Source organism: Symphalangus syndactylus, chromosome 13, assembly GCF_028878055.3.
Source record: "Symphalangus syndactylus isolate Jambi chromosome 13, NHGRI_mSymSyn1-v2.1_pri, whole genome shotgun sequence".
Lineage (NCBI taxonomy): Eukaryota > Metazoa > Chordata > Mammalia > Primates > Hylobatidae > Symphalangus > Symphalangus syndactylus.
The window spans coordinates 22,895,858-22,919,875 of record NC_072435.2 but is presented as its reverse complement, the minus strand read 5'-3'; the positions used below and the strand labels follow the sequence as shown (position 1 = coordinate 22,919,875).

The 24,018-nt window shown below is 43.4% G+C and overlaps 1 protein-coding gene across 1 annotated transcript in view; it reads right to left on the bottom strand.

Annotated features, from left to right (window-relative positions):
* Positions 1 to 16,677, bottom strand: part of NLRP9 (NLR family pyrin domain containing 9) — a 33,604-nt gene extending 16,927 nt beyond the window's left edge. Inside the window, exons 1-4 of the mRNA XM_055237677.1 lie at positions 16,370 to 16,677; positions 9,674 to 11,225; positions 7,487 to 7,648; positions 1,267 to 1,434 (exon numbers count right to left, since the gene is read on the bottom strand). Of these exons, the coding sequence (XP_055093652.1) occupies positions 1,267 to 1,434; positions 7,487 to 7,648; positions 9,674 to 11,225; positions 16,370 to 16,649 (2,162 nt within the window). The 5' untranslated portion in view covers positions 16,650 to 16,677. The remainder of the gene's footprint in view (positions 1 to 1,266; positions 1,435 to 7,486; positions 7,649 to 9,673; positions 11,226 to 16,369) is intronic.
* Between the last annotated feature and the right edge of the window lie 7,341 nt (positions 16,678 to 24,018).

Below are 24,018 nucleotides of genomic sequence, written 5' to 3'. Positions count from 1 at the left end.
TACACGCACACATGTTTCCTGCGGCACTGTTCACAATAGCAAAGTCTTGGAACCAACCCAAATGCCCATCAATGATAGACTGGATAAAGAAAATATGGTACATATACACCATGGAATACTATGCAGCCATAAAAAAGGAAGAGTTCATGTTCTTTGCAGGGTCATGGATGAAACTGGAAACCATCATTCTCAGCAAAGTAACACAAGAAGAGAAAACCAAACACCGCCTGTTCTCACTCATAAGTGGGAGTTGATCAGTGAGAACACATGGACACAGGGAGGGGAACATCACACACTGGGACCTGTCGGGGGGTGGGGGGCTGGGGGAGGGATAGCATTAGGAGATATACCTAATGTAAATGAGTTGATGGGTGCAGCAAACCAACATGGCACATGGATACCTATGTAAAAAACCTGCACATTGTGCACATGTACCCCAGAACTTAAAGTGTAATAATAATAATAGAAAAAGAAAGATAGATTGGCTCTGCCTGGCAATCACCCAATTAGGATAGGGGCTGCTCTGACAATTTTCAAGAGGCAGAAATTACTTTGGGCAAGTCATTCTCCCCCGGCTTTAATGCTGTCAACTGCCAAATCAGACGATCACACTTGTGATCATTAACATGCTTCAGTTTTAAGTTTCTATAAATATCTTTAGGAAAAAAAAATGGTGTTCTGGTTTTGGCCTGGTTGGTTGAGGGCAGAATCAGGAAGTATCAAGGGAGGTGTCCTTGAGATGAGTCTGGGTACGGTGGCTCAAGTGAAGTACTATAATCCGAGTACTTTAGGAGGTCAAGGAGGGCAGATCGCTTGAGACCAGGAGTGCAAATCAGCCTGGGCAATATGGTGAAACCCCATCTCTACAGAAAATTACAAAAATTAGCTGGGTATGGTGGCATGCACCTGTAATCCTAGCTACTTGGGAGGCTGAGGTGGGAGGATTGCTTGAACCCAGGAAGTTGAGGTTGCAGTGAGTCAAGATCACGTCATTGCACTCCAGCCTGGGCAACAGAGTGAGACCCTGTCTCAAAAAAAGATAATTAAAATGGTACTAGAGATGGGAAGGCGGAAACAAACCTTCTGAGAGGAGGCCTTGCCCGGCAGAATCTACCTTCACCTTACGAGAGAGACTGAGATTCCAAAGATGAAAAACAAGAGAGATGAAGGCTGATGCAAAGACCCTCCAGGAAGGAAAACAAGAAAATCAAACTGCAAAGCCACCTTGGAAAGAAACAGCACTCGGCATGAACAGCCCGGACTTACATCAGCTCTTCTATCTTGCACATTGGATGTTTCAGCGTCTCAGACAGGTGCCTGACGTCAGATTGGGAGAGGCTAGTACCATACAGGCTCAGAAGTTTCAGATGAGGGTTGTGAAGAACTGCCTTAAATAATTCTGAATCATGTCCAAAGTTAGACACAGAAGTAAATCTGCAAAAGATTAAAAAACATAGCATCATGCAATGAGATCCCAGCACAAAGACAGACACCTCTTGTATGATTCTTCCTGCCCTGAATGCTGGGTCTCACCACGCTGTTTCTGGAATTCTGGTTACTCCTGCCCGTGAATTATTTCTCCATGGGGTCTTCAGACACCAGACAGCACAGAGGCTCAAGCTGCTTAGAACTTTCCTGTTTCTTCCTAGCCCCTCCACTTCTACATAACTCCAAACATGTAAGGAAACTGAGTCAGACGTATCCCATGTTAAACCGAGCCCCATGGGGACAGGAACAAACTATACTTGTACCTCTTTGTATTCTGAGATTAATGCCTCACATAAAATAGACGCACACATGTCTGAATTAATGCTCCAAGCAAAACTGTGTTACCCAAGGAAAGAACCTATTTCTGTTTTAAAAGTAAGATTTTTTTTTTTTTTTTTTTTTTAATAAAGGAGACAATGTTATGTAGTGTCAAAAAACTCAGGCTCCAGAGTTACAGGAAACTGGATTTGACATTTTGCTTTTCTCCTTGTTGCTTTTGCAAGATTGGACAAATGACCCAATGGCTGTGTGGCCCAGTCTCTTCATGAAATAGATATGGTCATGGTAATTAAGAAATTAGCATTTAAGGCAAGGCATGGTGACTCACACCTGTAATCCCAACAGTTTGGAAGGCTGAGGCAGGCAGATCATGTGAGGTCAGTAGTTTGAGACCAGCCTGGGCAACAAGGCAAAACCCCATCTCTACTAAAAATACAATAAATTAGCTGGGCATGGTGGTGCATGCCTGTAATCCCAGCCACTCAAGGGGCTGAGGTAGGAAAATCACTTGAACCCAGGAGGTGAAGGTTGCAGTGAGCCAAGATTGTGCCATTGCACTCCAGCCTGGGCAACAAGAGTGAAACTCTGTCTCAAAAAAAAGAAATTAGCGGCCGGGCGCGGTGGCTCACGCTTGTAATCCCAGCACTTTGGGAGGCCGAGGCGGGCGGATCACGAGGTCAGGAGATCGAGACCACGGTGAAACCCCGTCTCTACTAAAAATACAAAAAAAAAAAAAAATTAGCCGGGCGTGGTGGCGGGCGTCTGTAGTCCCAGCTACTCGGAGAGGCTGAGGCAGGAGAATGGCGTGAACCCAGGAGGCGGAGCTTGCAGTGAGCCGAGATCGTGCCACTGCACTCCAGCCCGGGCGACAGAGCGAGACTCCGTCTCAAAAAAAAAAAAAAAAAAAAGAAAAGAAAAGAAATTAGCGTTTATTGTAATGCCTGGAACACGGCCAATTCATGTTGGCTTTTATTCTAATATCTACATGTATATGCCATATATGTGTATTTATAAATCAAATACATAACTACAAACCAAATATGTATGTATAAACCAGATATGTACATATTTATTTACCAGATAAATACAAAACCAGAATATGTACTTATAATCCAGACAAAATTTATGTATAAACCATATATATGTATGTATTTATTAGCCTGATAAATGTGTATTTACAAACCAGACACACATAAGAATAAATACATGACACATAAAACTTGCTCTATGTGACTCCTGGCATTACAGCAGATGAGTGCACCCTGATTTCTCTCCTAGTCAACTTTAAGAAATGACAGAATTTTAAAAGTAAACATTTTTACCACGTTCAAAAACTAGAATGGAAATTTTGAGTAGGCCAGAATCAAAAGACAGATAAGGGCAGATCACAGAGGGGAATGGCAGGCTGGAGGAACTGTGGGGATTGCAGGCACAGTGATCCCCTAAATGTCTGAGTGACACCCAGGTACCACCTGCCCGGAGATAAAGGAAGCCAGGAGCTGGTGACAGGGCGGTGAGATGTACAGGGATCTGTGTGGCAAGGGTGAGCAGAGCCTGACCCAACTAACAGGTGGAAGTGCTACCACAGGAAAACAGGGAATCCAGGCCAGGCATGGTGGCGCACGTCTGTAATCCTAGCACTTTGGGAGGCCAAGGTGGGTGGATTGCCTGAGCTCAGGAGTTCAAGACCACCCTGGGCAACATGATGAAACCCCGTCTCTACTAAAATACAAAAATTAGCCGGGCATGGTGGCGGGCATCTGTAGTCCCAGCTACTGGGGAGGCTGAGGCAGGAGAATTACTTGAACTTAGGAGGCGGAGGTTGCAGTGAGCCGAGATTGCACCACTGCACTCCAGCCTGGGGGACAGAGCGAGACTCTGTCTCAGAAAACAAAAAAACAAAAAAACAAAAAAAAAAAAACAGCGAACCCCCTTGATTTCTGGAGACACCTGTGAAAATAAGGGGGGGCAAAAAGGACAGGAAGATCCGGCCCCCAAGTCACCACACCACATTAATGAAAGCACCAGGATTGGTTAGCCAGGCAGCTGCAGTGAATGCCAACCATCGGCCAGCAGCAAACAATCCAGTCAACAGACAATATGGTGGGAAAACAGTCACAAAGATGAACATGTAATCAGGAATCATCGCCATTTCAGGATAATCAACCTCATGGAAAAGGGGCAAACTAAAATAGAAGAGTTGATTATGATACCATTTGTTGACTATTTGCCTTGTCAACTTTTTCCTTTTTCTGCACATAAAATCATAAAAAATGCAATTGCTGAGATGAATAAAGAAGCAGAAGCCTGGGCTCATTCCTTCAACTTTGAGTCCAATGCCTCCCCAACGTTAGAGATTAAGGAATGCTGGAGGTATGTGTGTTTGGAACGTATTGATCCATCTGTGATTAGTCTGCCCTACATAACCCAGGGAATCAATCTACTTCTCTCAGCCTCTACTGATGCCACTCTGCTTCCAGAAACTATTATCACTTTTTCTCAAGTATAACTTTTCCCTTAACTATAAGGGAAAAAAAAGTTGACAAAGCAAATAGAACAGGATCTGAATGAACCATTCCATGTGAGTGATGGCAGTTGGATACCTCCAATGTTCCCTAACCCTAACCTTTGGGAGGCATTAGGATCGATGTTGAAGGAATGAGCTCTGGCTTCTGATTCTTTATTCATCTCAGCAATTGCATTTATCGTGTCATATACAGAACAGAAAAGAGAAGGAAAAACATTTTTCAATTTCAAGGCATGTGGCTAGATACTTTTGAAGATAAATGACCAAACTTTCTCTATCATTTCTGGACAACTTAAAATGAATCTAATGATATTTTTACTAGACATTGAACTAAAGGACTTGTGTAAAATATCAATGAATTGAGAGGTCAAGGCAGGTGGATCACATGAGGTCAGGAATTTGAGACCAGTCTGGCCAACACGGTGAAACCCCGTCTCTACTAAAAATACAAAATTAGCCAGGCATGGTAGCAGGCACCTGTAATCCCAGCTACTTGGGAGGCTGAGGCAGGAGAATCGCTTGAACTTGGGGGGCGGAGGTTGCAGTGAGCTGAGATTGCGCCATTGCACTCCAGCCTGGGCGACAGAGTGAGACTCCGTCTCAAAAAAAGTTTTTTTAAATAAAAGATCAATTATTTATTCTCACCGTCATCAACACGGTGAAGAAGAACTAATGTCCTCATTTTGTAACCTAAGGTTCCTAGGAAGGACATGTATATCTTAATTCATGCCTTCACCCAGGTTTATCCAGATTACTGTTCTTTTGCTTCATGTTGCCATTGATCTCATCTAAAAATCAATGACTTCTTGTGCTTTGAGACTGAATTTATAAAACAAAAATCAATGACAAATGTCTTAATTGCAAGACCACTAACCGCCTCTTCCTTGCTACTATTCCTCACATATCACATTGAAATTCAGATTCTGCTCATGTGTTATAATCAAGCCAGTCCCCTACTTTAACATTTTCCAGAAAAAAAAAGTTCAGTGAGGTCCACTTTTTACTATCCATGTGGGATCTTTAGAAATTCTTTTATGAGTCAATTCCTTCATTATTTTCAGCACGCATTCATTCTATGGATGTTTAGTGAGCCCGTACAAGCTTTGTATTTTTCTAGATGCTGAGGATGTGAGGGTAAATGCATCCCCATCCATCATGGAGGTTTAGTCAACAGAGAAACACAGTGCTCCCCAAGATCACTCCTAGCTTTGGTGACTTGCTAGGAGATCTCATACGACTTGCAATACAGTCACACAATGCTACGAGTTATTTCAGCAAAAGGATACAAAGGAAAAACCACCAAGGGGAAAAAGAACATAGGAAAATTCCAGAGAAAACCAGACAAAAGCTTCCAAGAGTCCTCTCCCCGTGGGATCACCAGGACACCAGGACACAATAAATTCCTCCAGCAACAAAATGTGAGAACACATGTGAAGTGTCATCTACCAGGGAAGCGCATTAAGAACTCAGTGTCCGTGATTTTTACTGGGGCTTGTCATATAGGCACCCTCTGCTTAGCATGAGCCAAAATTCAAAACTCACTGAAGGAAACCAGACATTCAGTATAAACCACAGTGTCAGTAGAGTTTAGGAACAGTGAACCATTCTTATCAGTTAGGTTGGTGGAAACTCTCCCAAAGTCCAAGTCTCAAGACATCAGCCAGGCCAGGCGCGGTGGTGGCTCACGCCTGTAATCCCAGCACTTTGGGAGGCCGAGGCAGGTGGATTACGAGGTCAGGAGTTTGAGACCAGCCTGGCCAACATGGCGAAACCCCGTCTCTACTAATACAAAAATTAGCCAGGTGTCGTGGTGCATGCCTGTAATCCCAGCTACTCGGGAGGCTGAGGCAGGAGAATCGCTTAGAACCCAGGAGGTGGAGGCTGTGGTGAGCCGAGATCATGCCATCGCACTCCAGCCTGGGCAACAAGAGCAAAACTCCGTCTGAAAACAACAACAACAACGAAACAAAAACAAACACAAACACAAAAGACATCAGCCAAGGACCAACCTAGCAAGCAGACCTTTCTAGAGACAGCAGTCTTAAGTCTGCGATGTTAACTTTTTTCTGCACAAATATGTGGGCCAATAATTCAATGCAATAACTGTTACCAAAAAGATGTATAAGGTGCTTTGGGAGCATAGCAAGTCTTCCGTGATGACATGACCTTTCAAGCTGAAGGAAGACTTAAATTTAACCTGAAAGCAGTAAGTTTGCTTATAGGGGTCAAGAGAACAGCATGGAACAGACAAATCACGACAAGTAAAATATCAGAGAACAACTGTGTTTCTATCCTCTCATAACATTATTTGTATAAAAGTAATAACAAAAACTTTATTAGGATTAAAAGAAACTGAAGAAAATATTGCACATCAGCACTCTGTTTTATGAATGCTACCTATTATGCTTATCTTTATTATTTATTTTTTTTTTTTTACAAATTTAAGGCTATTTTTCCGTCTGTCCTCAGCACTCTTCCTTTCTCACCTGAGAAACATCTATTCTCCATCCACCCACATCCAAGCAGAGGTCACCCCTAACCCGGGCTGCTCGCTCTCTGGCCCTCCAACTAGATTTCATTTTACGTGTCACTACATTTTTTTTTTTTTTTACTATACTTTAAGTTCTAGGGTACATGTGTGCAACGCGCAGGTTTGTTACATATGTATACATGTGCCATGTTGGTGTGCTGCACCCATTAACTCGTCATTTACATCAGGTATATCTCCTAATGCTGTCCCTCCCCCCTCCCCCCACCCCACAACAGTCCCCGGAGTGTGATGTTCCCCTTCCCGTGTCCATGTGTTCTCAATGTTCGATTCCCACCTATGAGTGAGAACATGTGGTGTTTGGTTTTCCGTCCTTGTGATAGTTTGCTCAGAATGATGGTTTCCAGCTTCATCCATGTTCCTACAAAGGACATGAACTCATCCTTTTTTATGGCCGCATAGTATTCCATGGTGTATATGTGCCACATTTTCTTAATCCAGCCTATCATTGATGGATATTTGGGTTGGTTCTAAGTCTTTGCTATTGTGAATAGTGCCACAATAAACATACATGTACATGTCACTACGTTTAACACACTGGATTGCAGCTCTGCATTTATGCATTGGTCTTCTTCCAAAAAGGCCACAGTAGAGAGAAGGAAACTGTGCCGTTTGCTTAAAGGACAGGTTAACATCAAACTTACATGAGTTTTCGGAGTTTACAAACAGGTTGAGCCAGCGCTTTGCAAAGAATCGCCAGGGAGGCATCGTCGAGGCTGGTATTTTCCATGTCTAACATCTGGAAGTTCTTGTTGGTAATGAACACTAAGCAAAGCTCCCGCCAGTAGACAAGCTTCTCATTGTAACTATGAGAGAACAAAGATCGTTATTCTCCAGTGGCTAAACTCAATTCAAGACATTCTCAAAACAGGCCGAACACCATTTCCAAAGCCCCTCAAAGCTGACAGACACCCAGGCCTGAACAGGGAGGTCAGCCAGGTAAACAGAGCCAACATGACGTAATAGTTAGAAAGCAGGTCCTGGCCAGGCAGAGTGGCTCAAGCCTGTAATTCCAGCACTTTGGGAGGCCAAGGCAAGAGAATCTCTTGAGCTTAGGAGTTTGAGGACAGCCTGGGCAACACAGCAAGACTCCATCTCTATTAAAAATTTAAAAAATTAGACAGGTGTGGTGGCATACACCTGTAGTCCCAACTATCTGGGGGCTAAGGTGGGAGGATCCCTTGAACCCAGGAGTACAAGACTAAAGTGAGCTATGATCATGCCACTGCACTAAGCTAGGGAAACAGAGCTAGACCCCGTCTTGGAAAAAAAAAAAAAAGAAAATGAGCACTATTTACAATAGCAAAGACACGGAATCAACCTAAATGCTCATCAATGATAGACTGGATAAAGAAAATATGGTACATATACACCACGGAATACTATGCAGCCATAAAAAGGAACAAGATCACGTCCTTTGCAAGGACACGGATGGAGCGGGAGGCCATTATCCTTAGCAAACGAATGCAGGGACAGAAAACCAAATACCACATGCTCTCACTTATAAGTAGGAGCTGAATGATGAGATCACATGGACACAGGGAGGGGGACAGCACACACTGGGGACTGTGGAGTGTGGGGCTTGGGAGGAGGGAGAGCATCAGGAAGAACAGCTAGTGGATGTCGGGCTTAATACCTGGGTGATGGGATGATCTGCCCAGTAAATCACCAGGACACACGTTCACCTGTGTCACAAACCTGCACATCCTGCACATGTACCCCTGAACTTAAAAGTTGGAAATAAAAAAAAGAAAGTGGATCCTGAGACAAGAGTAATTGATTGGAATCAAACTCTGGTGTAAACATTTGGTAACTATGTGACCCTGGACAAGCTATTCAACCTTATTCTGCTTCGTTTCCTCCTCTTTTAGATGAGAATACTTGATTGTTCTGTGAACAAGGGTTATTTGGTGACCCCTCAGTGAACAGGGAACTGTATCCAAAAACATTATCATGAACAGCAGCATGTATCTGAGAGCTAACGTGTGAGCTGGTAACATGAACCCGATGGAAGAATACAAGGCAAAATCAGCAGAGGGAAAAGGCCTGTGGAAAAAATGCAGAGGAAACAAGGCAGGAACTTCCAGGAGTCCCCTCTCAGTGGCGTCACCGGGGGATACTGCACAAACTATGGAGGGGGAAAAAAAAATAGTCTGGCAACAATAAAAATGGTGAAAAAAAAAAAAAAAAGAAAAAAGGAAAGAAAAAGAGAGAAAGAAAGAGGAAGGAACGGAGGGAGGAAGGAAGCAAGCAAGGCCGGCCGCGGTGGCTCATGCTTGTATTCCTAGCACTTTGGGAGGCCGAGATGGGTGGATCACCTGAATTCAGTAGTTCAAGACCAGCCTGGCTAACATGGTGAAACCCTGTCTCTACCAAAAATACAAAAATTAGCTAGGCGTGGTGGCGGGCACCTGTAATCCCAGCTACTTGGGAAGCTGAGGCAGGAGAGTCGCTTGAACCTGGGAGGTGGAGGTTGCAGTAGGCCGAGATCACGCCACTGCACTCCAGCCTGGGTGATAGAGCAAGACTCTGTCTCAAAAAAAAAAAAAAAAAAAAAAAAAAGTCCAGCTAGCGGCCTCTTAATCTCACACGGGCCCTATGAAGTAGATAAAACTTTTATTTCTCTTTATACAAATGGAAAAAGTTCAAGAAGTTGCAGCTCATGGTCCCACAGCTGACAAATAGTAGTGCCAAGGCTCGAAGGGAAGCCTTTCTGACTCCAACCTCCATGCTTTTAAGCACAGTAGCATAAGGCCCATGAAATACCCACAGGCCACTAGAGCAAACTCCAAGCGTGGTGCATGGGGCAGGGGATTAATAGACAGACTCACTCTGAGATGCATCCGGAGTCATCTGGAAAGATATTCTCCATACACATGCGAAGTGTCGTTAAATGTTGACAATGCTTCAGGCAGAATGAAGCTATTACCAAATGTTCTATGCTACCAATATATATGAAAACTTCTTCAAAGAAATTCATCACTTTGGTTACAAATTCTTTTTCCTGAGTTTCAAACAAACCAGTGAATAGTTCCTGGAAACCTATGGCTTCCCTATCAGCTTCACATTGACTTAAACTTTCAAGGCATTGGGTTATTTCCTGCTTTAGGTCTTTTGACAGTGGAAAACCAAAAGAGGTCTCCAGCATGCTGACAATGTCTTCTGTTGAAATTCCAAACATGAATATCCCCACCTGGGTCAAGAGGGTTTGAGGCTGAACCACACTTGCTCTTACAAGCTGGGTTACGCTTCCAATGGCCGGGTTAGGATTGTCTTTGGGTCGTTTGAGCAAATAAAACATGGCGGCACAAAACTCTTGGAGACACAGATGGGTGAAGGCAAAACAGTCCCCTCTCCTTTGGAGGAGTCTCATACCCACCCACATCAAGCCCTCAGACTCAGATAACCCATTCCTCCGGAGATCCCCGTGGGAAAAGACAAATGTGTATGTCCAAATTCCCTCCGCAGCCAAAGCACACAGGCTTCTTAGTCGGGCTCTGTTCACCTTAGGTGGAAAACTCTGACTGCCTGCTTTGAATACAGTTGTTAAAAAGGATGCATATAAAGAGGTGGTGTTTTGGGAGTTTATTTCAAGGTCTTCTCCCCTCTCTAGCCTCTGTTTCACACAAGTACAGACCAACCAGCATATAAAGGGATTATGGCACAAGATAAACAGCGGCCCACTATCTCTCACAAAATTGATGACTTTCAGGGCTTTGCTCTTCTCACCAAAGAAGTAGGAGAAATACGACTTCTTTTCAGATTCAGTGAATCCTAAGAGCTTTATGAGTTTTGGATGCTGCAACAGAAAATAGTGTTTTTGCATAGCCAGTTTTCCTAATGCAATAAGCAGAGAGGATTCTGGAAGCATCTTTTTTTGCAACAAACTGCTCAGGATAATTGGCATTGGCTGCCGCTGCCTCCAGTCATTGCTCAAGTCAGCCTTAAGTTGCAAGTTAAACTTCAGTTGCTCAAAGCCATCCATGATGAACAGAATTCTCTCTGGCTGGGAAAAAATGTCTTCGATCTTCTCTGAAGGCTCAGGCCAGTCCCTAGAGAGGAGCTCCAGTAAGCTGGTCTCTGCGATACCGTTCATTTCATAGACATTGAGGAAAAACACAAATGTGAACCTATCCTTCCATAAGTTTCCCTCTGCCCAGTCCAACATCACTTTTCTTAAAAGGGTTGTTTTTCCAATTCCATCAGGACCTTCCAGGACCACAGTGCGTCGTCTAGCCGCAGCAGTATATGCGTCATTCAATTCTTTATACTCATTTTTCATGGTTTCTTTGTAGAAATGCACAGGGACGTGAAGACAGGTTTCCTTCTCCCATATGAGTTGAAATTTTTCCTTCATATGCTTTCTGTATGGGTTTAGCTTATCTGTGTTAATGAGAACAGGATATAAGATAGTTTAAAATACACTCATTTTTTTATACTTCTGAGAACTGTAAACCAAAAATAAAATTCTAATACTCGCCAGCCATCTGAAGCCAGGGTGCTTTTAAAATTTAACCTGAGAGACTGGTTCACGCCATGATGGGAAGTGGGGGTCAGACATACTTTATTATACCTCTCCATTAACAAGAACACAGGCTTTAAGTCTGATAAGAAACATTTTATAACCTATTCTTTCTGAAGGCTTCCTCTGCAGATAAGGATGTGGATCTCCATAATCCTTTATCTTAGATAAACTCAACCAGTTGTCAACCAGAGAATTTTTTTTTTTTTTTTTTTTTTTTTTTTTGAGACAGAGTCTTGATCTATCACCCAGGCTGGAGTGCATTGGTGCGATCTCGGCTCACTGCAAGCTCTGCCTCCCAGGTTCACGCCATTCTCGTGCCTCAGCCTCCCGAGTAGCTGGGACTACAGGCACCCGCCACCACGCCTGGTTAATTTTTTTGTATTTTTAGTAGAGACGGAGTTTCACCGTGTTAGCCAGGATGGTCTTGATCTCCTGACCTCATGGTCCGCCCACCTTGGCCTCCCAAAGTGCTGGGATTACAGGTGTGAGCCACTGTGCCCGGCCGTCAACCAGTACGTGCCTGTGGTCCCACCTACTCGGGAAGCTGAGGCACAAGAATTGCTTGAACCTAGGAGATGGAGATTGCAATAAGCCAACATTACACCACTGCACTCAAGCCTGGGCAACAGCCTGAGACTGTCTCAAAAAAAAAAAAAAAAAAAAAAAAAAAGAATTTTACTATATCAATTGTTTCTAAAATTGGTCTTGTCTATATAACCTTCCCCTACTTTCTGCATTCTCTTTAATTAAACTGATAGCAGGTCACCTATCAGCAAAGTACACATATATATACACACACATATATATACATATATACACACACATATATACATATATACGCACACATATATATACACATATATACATATATATACATACACACACATACATATACACACACATACATATACACACACACATACACACATACACACACACACACACATATATATATATATATTTTTTTTTTTTGAGACGAACTCTCGCTCTTGTCCCCCAGGCTGGAGTGAGATGGCGCCATCTCAGCTCACTGCAACCTCTGCCTCCTGGGTTCAAGCGATTCTTCTGCCTTAGCCTCCCAAGTAGCTGGGATTATAGGCGCCTGCCACCACACCTGGCTAATTTTTGTATTTTTAGTAGATACAGGGTCTCACCATGTTGGCCAGGCTGGTCTCGAACTCTTGACCTCAGGTGATCTGCCCGCCTCGGCCTCCCAAAGTGCTGGGATTACAGGCATGAGCCACCACGCCCAGCCACAAAATACGAATTTTATGCAAAGTTTATCTAATGAGTGATGAGAAATGGGGAAGGGCGAAGAATTAAAATCCTGTTCATAATCTGAGTTTTCAAATTTCAGAAAAATTTTGAGTCTTCGGAAGGGACTGAACGGAAGTAGACTGCAAAGGGGCCCTACAGTCGCTCACAGAAAGGCAAGGACGGTTCCACCGATGGTCTCTGCTCTCCTTGCACACTCATCTGTGGGCATCACAGGAGGGAACAGCATCCACTTTATTCTCCGCTATATCCCTTTAACACCGCCGCACAGGAGTTATTCAAGTCTCTGAGCAGTGACTGACTTCGTACAAAATTAATATTGTAAAACTGTCTTGAATTTAAAACGTACATGCTAGGCACGGTGGCTCACGCCGGTAATCCCAGCGCTTTGGGAGTGCTGAGGCAGGAGGAACACTTGAGGCCAGGAGTTCAAGACCAGCTTGGCCAACATAGTGAGACTCCATCTCTAATAAAAAATTAAATTAAAAAAAAACATGCAGATAAAGAGAAAGGAAATAAGGCCATTCTAAAATGTCATCAATGTATGTAATCATGGCTCATAGCTTCATTTGTGTCTGTATTACTCTACATTTTTCTTCTGCCCAATTTTTCTCTCTACAGTAGAATTATACTGTATTTACTATTTTCAAATGTGGTTTTTGACTGAACAATATATTACGGACATCTTTCTAAATTCATGCACACTTTTCATCATAAAACCCTATGCTATTTATTAAACATTTTTTTTTTGAGACAGAGTCTCATTACTCTGTGGCCCAGACTAAAGTGCAGTGGTGTGATCTTGGCTCACTGCAACTTCCGCCTCCCAGGTTCTAGTGATTCTCGTGCCTCAGCCTCCTGAGCAGCTGGGATTACAGGCGTGCACCACCACACCTGGGTAATTTTTGTACTTTTAGTAGATAGAGTGTCTCACCATGTTGGCCAGGCTGGTCTCAAACTCTTGACCTTAGGTGATCCACCCACCTCAGCCTCCCAAAGTGCTGGGATTACAGGCATGAGCCACCACACCTGGCAAAACCCTATGCTATGTAATTGAATGGATTTATCATTATATTATTCACTTTCTATATTTGCCCATAGTAAACATTTGCTGACATCCAAGGTTTTTTGAGACAAAATTCATAAGCAAGGTTATTTAAAACTGATGATTCACGCCTGTAATCCCAGCACTTTGGGAGGCCGAGGCGGGCAGATCACGAGGTCAAGAGATCAAAACCATCCTGCCCAAAATGGTGAAACCCCATCTGTACTAAAAATAGAAAAATTAGCTGGGTGTGGTGGCGGGCGCCTGTAGTCCCAGTTACTCAGGAGGCTGAGGCAGGAGAATGATGGGAACCCGGGAGTTGGAGGTTGCAGTGAGCTGAGATTGTGCCGCTGCACTCCAGCCTGGGCGACAGAGTGAGACTCCATCTCAAAAGAATAGAAAAAACAAAAGAAAAAAACCTGATGATTTGTCATTATTCATGGTACATCTACTATGTACCAGAAATGTAGGCACCAAAGATAAAATAATTAATAAAAGATAAAATCTATACGTTAAAGGTTTTTTATTAAAGGCAAGAGAAATGAAGCCTTTGACCCCTATTTCCAGCAACTCAGCTGACAGTGCTCAGTGGCTGGCTCTCATTCTCTTACAAACAATGAAAAGGTCACCTTAAAAATATTCATGTCGGCGGGGTGCGGTGGCTCATGCCTGTAATCCCAGCACTTTGGGAGTCTGAGGCGGGCGGATCACGAGGTCAGGGGATCGAGACCATCCTGGCTAACACGGTGAAACCTCATCTCTATTAAAAATACAAAAAATTAGCCGGGCGTGGTGGCAGGTGCCTGTAGTCCCAGCTACTCAGGAGGCTGAGGCAGGAGAATGGCGTGAACCCGGGAGGTGGAGCTTTCAGTGAGCTGAGATTGTGCCACTGCACTCCAGCCTGGGTGACAGAGCAAGACTCCATCTCAAAAAAAAAAAAAAAAAAATCATGTCATATCTTAGAGATGAAATATAACATTTAGGACCTCAGTGTCTGAAGTGAGAAACTCTCAGTTCAGACACTGACTCGGTCATTTTTTCATCTGCCAACACAGAACATTAATCAGCAGAAAAGTCAAAGACACAAACCACGCAGATAAAGAAAACTGCCAGGCGTTGTGGCTCACACCTGTAATCTCAGCACTTTGGGAAGCCCAGGCAGGAGGATCATCTGAGGTCAGGAGTTTGAGACCAGCCTGACCAACATCAGGATACCCCGTCTCCACTAAAAATACAAAAATTAGCTGGGTGTGGTGGTGCATGCCTGTAATCCCAGCTACTCGGGAGGCTGAGGCAGGAGAATCACTTCAACCCGGGAGGCAGAGGTTGCAGTGAACTGAGATCGTGCCATTACACTCCAACCTGGGCAACAGAGCAAGACTCCATCTCAAAAAACAAAAAACAAAACAAAACAAAAAAGCAAAAAAAAAAAAAAATCCCCAGAAACAACAAACTAACACAGCAAGCAACTCCAAAGCAAATAAAATACCCTCGAGCATGTGGGGATATGAAATAAGTTCTCAAATTAGAATTACCAACACAAAGAAGAAACATGAACAAAACAGAAATAAATGTAATAGAAGTTGATTGAACTCAAAAGTAAAGGGAGAAGATAGCAATCATCAGAAACAAATGCTAATTACTAGATACCTAATAGGGAATATATTTAGTTTTTCCTAAGTATTCCCCCAGAGGAGGGTGTAGACCCCATCAATGAGTCCAGCAGAACTGGTTTGGAGTCAGATCTGCCACTTTTGGGAAAGTCGTGGAACACATGGGAACACTGTTTTGTCCAGTTTTCTCACTTGTAAACCTTTCCTGGGTTGTGATGAGAATGAAAAGACATTATGCAGAAAGAGTGCTTCCAGGACGTGAGGGCAACCTGGCTGTGATGTCTGTCACCCCACTGATCACCAGGGCTATTGGCTGATCTGGCCAGCTGGGCGGGTGTCTACTTCCTCCCTCACTGCTCCATGTGCGTCCGTCCTGAAGGTCTGCCCTGGGTCAAAGACGATGACAACCTTCCCCCATAGAGGAAGGTCCTTCCATCACGGGCAGAAGAGAAGCTATGCTCCCCTACTAGAACCTCCAAACAAGCCCGCAAGAATGCTTCCTGTAGTACCCGGGACGTACGCTGTCTGTGATTGTCTTAAGATTCTGCTTACTCCTTGGTACATGTCTGGTCAGAAAGGACAGGCAGTTAGGCATGGTGGCTCACTGCTGTAATCCCAGCACTTTGGGAGGCCTAGGCAGGTGGATCACTTGAGTCTGGGAGTTCAAGACCAGCCTGAGCAACATGGCAAGACCCTGTCTTAAAAAAAATAAAAAAAAAAAAAAAGATAGGCAACTACCATACTAGAATTCCATCTCAGTAGACCTGGCAATGCAGACACTAACTGGTCACTCATCTCCTATAACAACGACTCTACTTGGGGTGGAAGAATGGGAAGACACTCCTTAGGTGAACGGTTGCTATCAGGACGCCATCCGTCCCCGGTTCATCACTGGCCCACATATGAACAGCCCTGGCCTGCAACTCTTTTCCTACCTCCAACTCTCACCTTGACCCACACACATTCTCATCTGATGGAGGGGGTGGCCACTCATTCAACAACGATATCACCTCATTCCCAGTACACCAGGCTTCCCCCATGGGTCCCTACCCCTTCATCCAGCACTTACTTCTCATCTCTTCCTGAGCCTTTGTCCAGAGATCTTTCCTATTGATCTGTAGAAACAGGTTCAGTGTCACCTCCCATGCCTGCTTTCCTGGGTAATGTTTGTCCAATAGCTTTGCTACATCTTCTTTGGAAGCCTTCTTCAGCTCAGCCCAGGGGATAGGCTTGAGTTCAAATTTCTCCAAAGGTTGTTTGAGGAGCTCCTTAAACTTCCAAAACTCTTCCTTTCTGAGCTCCTTCAGATACCACAACAAGCCAAAATCCGAAAAAAAAGATTCCGCCATATCGCCCCAGGATTGTGAGCTCAGGTGTCTCCAGAGGGAAAAGAAAGATCCTCAAAAATAAAGAATAAATGATACCTGGAGAAGAATGATATGATTACAGAGTTAAGTTTCAGCAGCTGAAAGCAGCTCAAAATTATTGATATCATCATGCGTAGCTTGCATCAAACATCATCTAGGGAAGAAGCTTCATCTTTTTCCAAACAAACGCATGTGAATGGTAGAGTTGACTGCCACTTATGTGTCTTGTTTTTGTCTGACATAAATGATGCTTCCATGAACAAGCGTTTCTGTGTGGTTTGGTGCATATAAGCACACATTTCTCTAGATTTATAAATTATAGGTCGAACAGCAAACACAGGTCACCATGTTTGCTACGTAACACTGAATGGTTTTCCCTTGTGGATATAATAACTGACATTCCTACCAGCATTCTATGAGTTTGTTTGCTCTATAGAACTTCCCATACTTAGTATAGTGTAACCCAATTTTGATAATGAAAAAAATGAACTGATATTAAAATTACAGATGCTCACATTCAGGGAGATGAAAATAAAGGAAGAGGATATAAAAGCAAATTTAGATTTTTTTGGTCTTGTTTGGTGGTATAAGCCTTCCTATTACAGTATATAAGGAAAAAGTTAGATTTACTATAGGTTAGCATCTGCAGACTAACAGCTCGGACAGAAACAGAGCAGTGAACTTTCCCACTGTTAGAAACCCTTCAGATAATCATTGCAATTCAACAAAAGACAGGAAATGAAGTAGAAATATATGCTAGACAAAATAAGACAGGTGGCAAAAATAATACCATATATATATATATATATATATACATTTTGAGACGGAGTTTCACTCTTGTTGCCCAGACTAGAGTGCAATGGTATGACCTCAGCTCACTGCAACTTCTGCCTCCCAGGTTCAAGTGATTCTCCTGCCTCTTCCTCCCGAGTAGCTGGGATTACAGGCACCTGCCACCATGCCCGGCTAATTTTTTTTTTGTTTTTGTATTTTTAGCAGAGACAGGGTTTCACCATGTTGGCCAGGCTGGTCTTGAAATCCTGACCTCAGGTGATCCACCCGCCTCAGCCTCCAAAAGTGCTGGGATTACAGGCATGAGCCACTGCGCCCGGCCTAAATATAATTTTAACACATATGAATGAAATAAAATTGCTCACTAATAGACTCACATTGGATAAATAAAAATCCTGCTATATGTTGTTTATAAGAGAATCCTAGAAAATACACAGAAAAGTAAAACAGAAGAAGGAAAAGCCTAGCAAATTCTTACCCTACAGAGTATTAATAGTATAAAATATCAGCATTGAAAAACACTCAAGCTAGAAAGCACTAAATGGACTAAGAATTTTTGAACACCAAGATTCAGTTCCCCAAGATCTAGAACTCATGAGCATATGTGCACCTGGCAATAGCACTTCACACACAAGGAGATGATGACGAATACACTATCACTGTATCTGAGCTAATATACCTTTCAGATAATTACAAACGATTAGCAAAGGTCACACACCATCTATGGCCACATGCCAAAGAATAAATTTAGACCCTTAATACCCTAAACAAAAATTAATGCAAAATGGATTGAAGATCTAAATGGAAGGCCCAAAGTATAAAACTCCTAGAAGAAAATGTAGGGCAAAAGCTTCCAGACACAGATTTGGTGATTATTTCTTGAATATGACATGACACAGACAAAATAAAAAAATAGACAAACTGGACTTTATAAAAATTTTTAAATTTTGTGCATCAAAAGACAATATCAAAAAAAAAAAAAAAAAGACAATATCGGCCAGGTGCGGTGGTTCATGCCTGTAATCCCAGAACTTTGGGAGGCCAAAGCAGGTGGATCACTTGAGGCCAGCAGTTTGAGACCCCTGGCCCACATGGTGAAACCCTGTCTCTACTGAAAATACAAAAATTAGCCAGGCGTGGTGGCAGGCACCTGTAATCCCAGCTGTTCGGGAGGCAGAGGCTGCAGCAAGCTGAGATCACAGCACTACACTCCAGCCTGGGTGACAGAGCGAGACTCTCTCTCAAAAACAAAGATGATATCAAAACAGTAAAAAGTCAACCAAGAGAATGGGAGAAAATACCTGCAAAGCATATACCTCACAGGGATTAAAATCCAGATTACAGGGAATGCCTAAAACTCAATAACAAAACAATCTTATTAACAATGAGAAAAGGACCGGAATAGACATTTCTCCAAAGATATACAAATGGTCCCTAGCCAATAAGCACATAAAAAGAGGCTCAACACTAACCACTAGGGAAACACAAATCACAACTACAATGAGATAATATCTCACATCCACTAAGACGGTAACGACAAAAAAAAAAAAAATCAAAACAAGTGTTGATGAGAAGGTAGAGAAACTGGAACCCTCGTATCCTAGTGATGTATAAATGTTAAATGGTTCAACCTCTGTGGAAAGCTGTATCGTATTTTCTGAAAAATATAAAAACAGAATTACTGTAGGATCCAGCAACCCAAAATAATTGAAAGCAGCGTCTCTCAAACAGTTATCTGGACACTCATGTTTAACAGGAACATCAGTGACCCAAGTGTTCATCAACAGATGAATGGAAAAGCAAAATGTGGTCTATAAATAGGGTTATACAGCCTTAAAAAGGAAGGAAGCCATGCGCGATGGCTCACGCCTGTAATCCCAGCACTTTGGGAGGCTGAGGCGGGTGGATCACCTGAGGTCAGGAGTTCGAGACCAGTGTGGTCAACGTGGTGAAACCACATCTCTACTAAAAAAAAAAAAAAAAAATTAGCTGGATGTGGTGGCGGACGCCTGTAATCCCAGCTACTCGGGAGGCTGAGGCAGGAGAATCGCTTGAACCTGGGAGTCGGAGGTTGTAGTGAGCGGAGATTGTGTCACTGAACTCCACTCTGGGTGACAGAGGGAGACTGTGTCTCAAAAAAAAAAAAAAAAAAAAGAAGGAGATTTTTTTTTTTTTTGAGATGGAATCTCACTCTGTCCCCAGGCTGGAGTGCAGTGGTACAATCTCGGCTCACTGCAAGCTCCACCTACTGGGTTCACACCATTCTCCTGCCTCAGCCTCCTGAGTAGCTGGGACTACAGGCACCTGCCACCAGGCCCAGCTAATTTTTTGTATTTTTAGTAGAGACGGGGTTTCACCGTGTTAGCCAGGATGGTCTCGATCTCCTGACCTCGTGATCCACCCATCTCGGCCTCTCAAAGTGCTGGGATTACAGGCGTGAGCCACCGCGCCCGGCCTAGGAAGGAAATTCTGACATATGCTGTGACATGAATAAACCTTGAGGACATTATGCCAAGTGATAGAAACCAGTCACAAAACGACAAATACTGTTCAATTAAACGTATATGAGGTACTTAAAGTGGTCAGAATCATAGAGACAAAGTAGAAATGATGGTTGCCAGGGGCTGAAGAAGAAAACGGAGAGCGATTGTTTAATGAGGACAGTTTCAGTTTTACAAGATAAACAGTTATGGAGATGGATGTGACGATGCTTGTACAACATTATAAGTGTATTTAGTACCACTGAACTATACACTTAAAACGGTTAAGATGGGAAGTTGGGTATTATATATATTTTACCACAATGAATTTTTTGAGACAAGGTCTTGCTCTGTGCCCAGGTTGAGTGCAGTGGCCCAATCACAGCTCCCTGCAGCCTCGACTGGTCCCCCACCCACACCCACCGGGGCTCAAGGACCTCCTCAACCTCCCCACCTCCGCCTCCCGAGTAGATGGGACTACAGGCACATACCACCAGGCCCAGCTAATTTTTTTAGATTTTTGTAGAGATGATGTCTCACTATGTTGCCCAGGCTGGTCTCAAACTCCTGGCCTCAAGTAATCCTCCCACCACGGCCTTCCAAAGTGCTGAGATTATAGGCAAGAGCCACCACACCCAGCAAAAATAATAATAATAATAATAATAATATACCATTTAGGTATTGCACAAGAAAGAGTTTGTGGCACATGTATGTGAAATATATGTATATATTTTTTTAAAGGGAAAGTGCTTTGATTCCAAATCAAATATGTACATTCCATTCAAACACACATGGGACATTTACTAAACTTGACCTTATCTTGGGCATAAATAAAAACTAAAAGAGAAACAGGCATTCTAAATCAGAGATCACTGGTCTCATTCAACAATCACAATAAAATTAGAAAATAAAGGCAAAAGCATGGAAATCCATTTTTTTTTTTTTTTTTTTTGAGATGGAGTCTTGCTCTGTCGCCCAGGCTGGAGTGCAGTGGCACGACCTCAGCTCACTGCAAGCTCCGCCTCCCAGGTTCAAGCAATTCTCTGCCTCAGCCTCCTGAGTAGCTGGGATTACAGGCACCCGCCACCACACCCAGCTAATTTTTTTGTATTTTTAGTAGAGATGGGGTTTCACCATCTTGGCCAGGATGATCTCGAACTCCTGACCTTGTGATCCACCCACCTTGGCCTCCCAAAGTGCTGGGATTATAGGCATGAGCCACCACGCCTGGCCTCCATTGTTAAATTTTAAGTGTACATTTTAATATAACAAGCAAGTAAGAAGCTAATTTAACTTATTGAGAACGGAATGGATGAACTTCATGAAATAAACTTCAAAGGCTGTTAAAAATAGGAAAAATTTTCTAGAAGCTCATTTTCCATCCAGATTTGAAATATATAGGGTGGGTACGGTGGCTCATGCCTGTAATCCCAGCACTTTGGGAGGCTGAGGTGGGTGGATCACCTGAGGTCGGGAGGTCGACACCAGCCTGCCCAGTATGGTGAAACTCCAACTCTACTAAAAATACAAAAAATTAGCAGGGCGTGGTGGCAGGCGCCTGTAATCCCAGCTACTTGGGAGGCTGAGGCAGGAGAATCGCTTGAACCCGGGAGGCGGAGATTGTAGTGAGCCGAGATCACACCATTGCACTCCAGCCTGGGTGACAAGAGCAAAACTCAGTTTCAAAAAATAAATAAATAATATACATAATTTTCATCATAATATATGGGGAAATGGATGTTAAACACTGGTGGAATAGACATGCATGTAATTTTGGAGGAAAATGTGGCAACCTCTATTAAAATGGAAAAGGAAGATTTTTTTCAACCCCACAATTTTACTCCCTCGTATCCATTCCAAAGTAGCATTTGCAAATGTGCCCAGAGTTTTGTGTGCACAAATGGTCACTGCAGGTTTTAAATAATTGTTGAAAGCAAAAATGTAAATATTCATAAGTAAGAGAACAGTTAAGTAATGGCACGATATTATAGTACAATCGGACCATTATATGGAGTCAGAGGGAGACTAGAGGGGCTGGAGAAGATACGGGGAGTTGTTTGATGGACATTGCGTAGAGTTTCAGTTTGGTATGAACAGGTTCTAGGGATGGTGGTGATGATTGCACAGCAATGTAAATATACTTAATGCCACTGAATTGTACTCTTAAAAATAGTTAAGATGGTAAGTTTTATGTATATTTCACCAAAGTTTTTTTTAAGAAAACCCTCACAACCCCTTCAATCTCTTCTCCGAACATTCCTTTCTCCTCCCTGCTCTAGGGGAAGCCTTCCACTGCAGATACTGAGTCTCCCGCGGCTCTCCCATGCCGATGGTTTCACCAGCCCCATTCTTCATGCTGCAGAGTCCAGATAAGGGATAGATACCCTCACTGGTGCTCCCTAACACTTCACGGACTTTAGGCCGACACTAGGCTCCACCACCCATTACCACTTCGTGTTGTTGTCATCCAAGGTCCCTGGCACGATCTCCTCATTCCTCCCAGATTCTACCCCCTGGCTCACCCCTACTCTCACGCTATTCTTGTGGGCATGCAAAGCAAACATTACTGACAACGTGCTGAATATGTCATTTAGCATAAGATTAGGACATTTTAGAACTGGCTGATAAAAGATTACTTCAAAACCAGCCAGCCAAGTCACCAGATCAACAGGTCTCAAACTTCCTTCTCTCCACTTCACTCTTTCTCACTGCCAGAGATTTGGTGTCTTATTATTTGTCTCCCCAGGTTACATGAATCCCCCAATCAGGACCAACAGACCAAGTCTGGAAAATGGACCTTCAGTTTTCGATATTTTCACCATTTCTCCTCAGCTCTGCAAGACCTCCAATTTTCTGTATCTCTAATTCAATTTCAGAAAAAAAAAAAAAAAATGAGGAGACGATGCCTTCTGGAAGATTCCCGTTCTCTCACCCAATTTATTGTTGGGAAACACAAAAGTTAACAAGTGAAAGTGCCGGGTACACAACCTCTCTGCAAATTTATCTGGTTTTCATTACAGGCCGGGAACAGTGACTCTCACCTGTAATCTCAGCACACTGGGAGGTCGAGGCGGGCGGATCACTTGAGGTCAGGAGTTTGAGACCAGCCTGGCCAACATGGCGAAACCCCGTCTCTACTAAAAATACAAAAATTAGCCAGGAGGGGTGGCGGGCGCCTGGAGTCCCAGCTACTCAGGAGGCTGAGGCAGGAGAATCGCTTGAACCCGGGAGGCAGAGGTTGTGGTGAGCCGAGGTCGCGCTATTGCACTCCAGCCTGGGTGACAAAGCAAAACTCCATCTTAAAACAATACATAAATAAATAAATAAATGGTTTTCACTACAACGCATCCTTGCCAAAACAAAAGGTCAAGACTTGATCATTTCTGGTGCCCTCTTACCTGTTCCTTCTGCACTCCAGACCTTCACGAAGCACTGAGACTTTAGGGAAATGAAGAAGAAAGAAAGGTCAGGGGGAAGACTCACCCAACCCAGCCCCTGGTCCTCCTGGCTGGAACTCAACAAAGAACAGCTGTGGAAACTTAGAATAAAAGGCCCTGGCTGCTCTGTGACTGGCCACAGAATCTCTCCTTTTCATTGGCTGTCATGGATATTGATGACTAGACCCAGAGGGCAATTGTTTAGGTTTTTTTTTAACTCCTCAGGTGTGAATGCTTTTCCCCCAGCTGGATAGTTCCATGCTGCTGTTAATATCATCTCCCTACGTGATATAATATGATCACAGGGCTTCTGCGAACTATCTTCTCCTGACCAATAAGAGCTGGTTTGGAGACTAGTAATGGGAACCACTCTGCTCATAATCTGAGTATCTGACTCCTCCTGTGAACTTCCTAAGGGAACCTATTTTGTGCATGTCTCAACTTCCGCTTTAAAAGTTGAGCACTTAAAAAGGAGCATTTGTATATAAGGAAATCAATGAATATGCTTGAATAACTGGCTTTGGATATAAAGAGCAGAAGTCAGAATCTGCAGGTGTCTCCAAATGCCCTGTTACTCTCATCATTGACTCCTGTGCGAATGCTGCCCCGTCTTCACGCTCATCCCCATTATCCCCCCCCTCC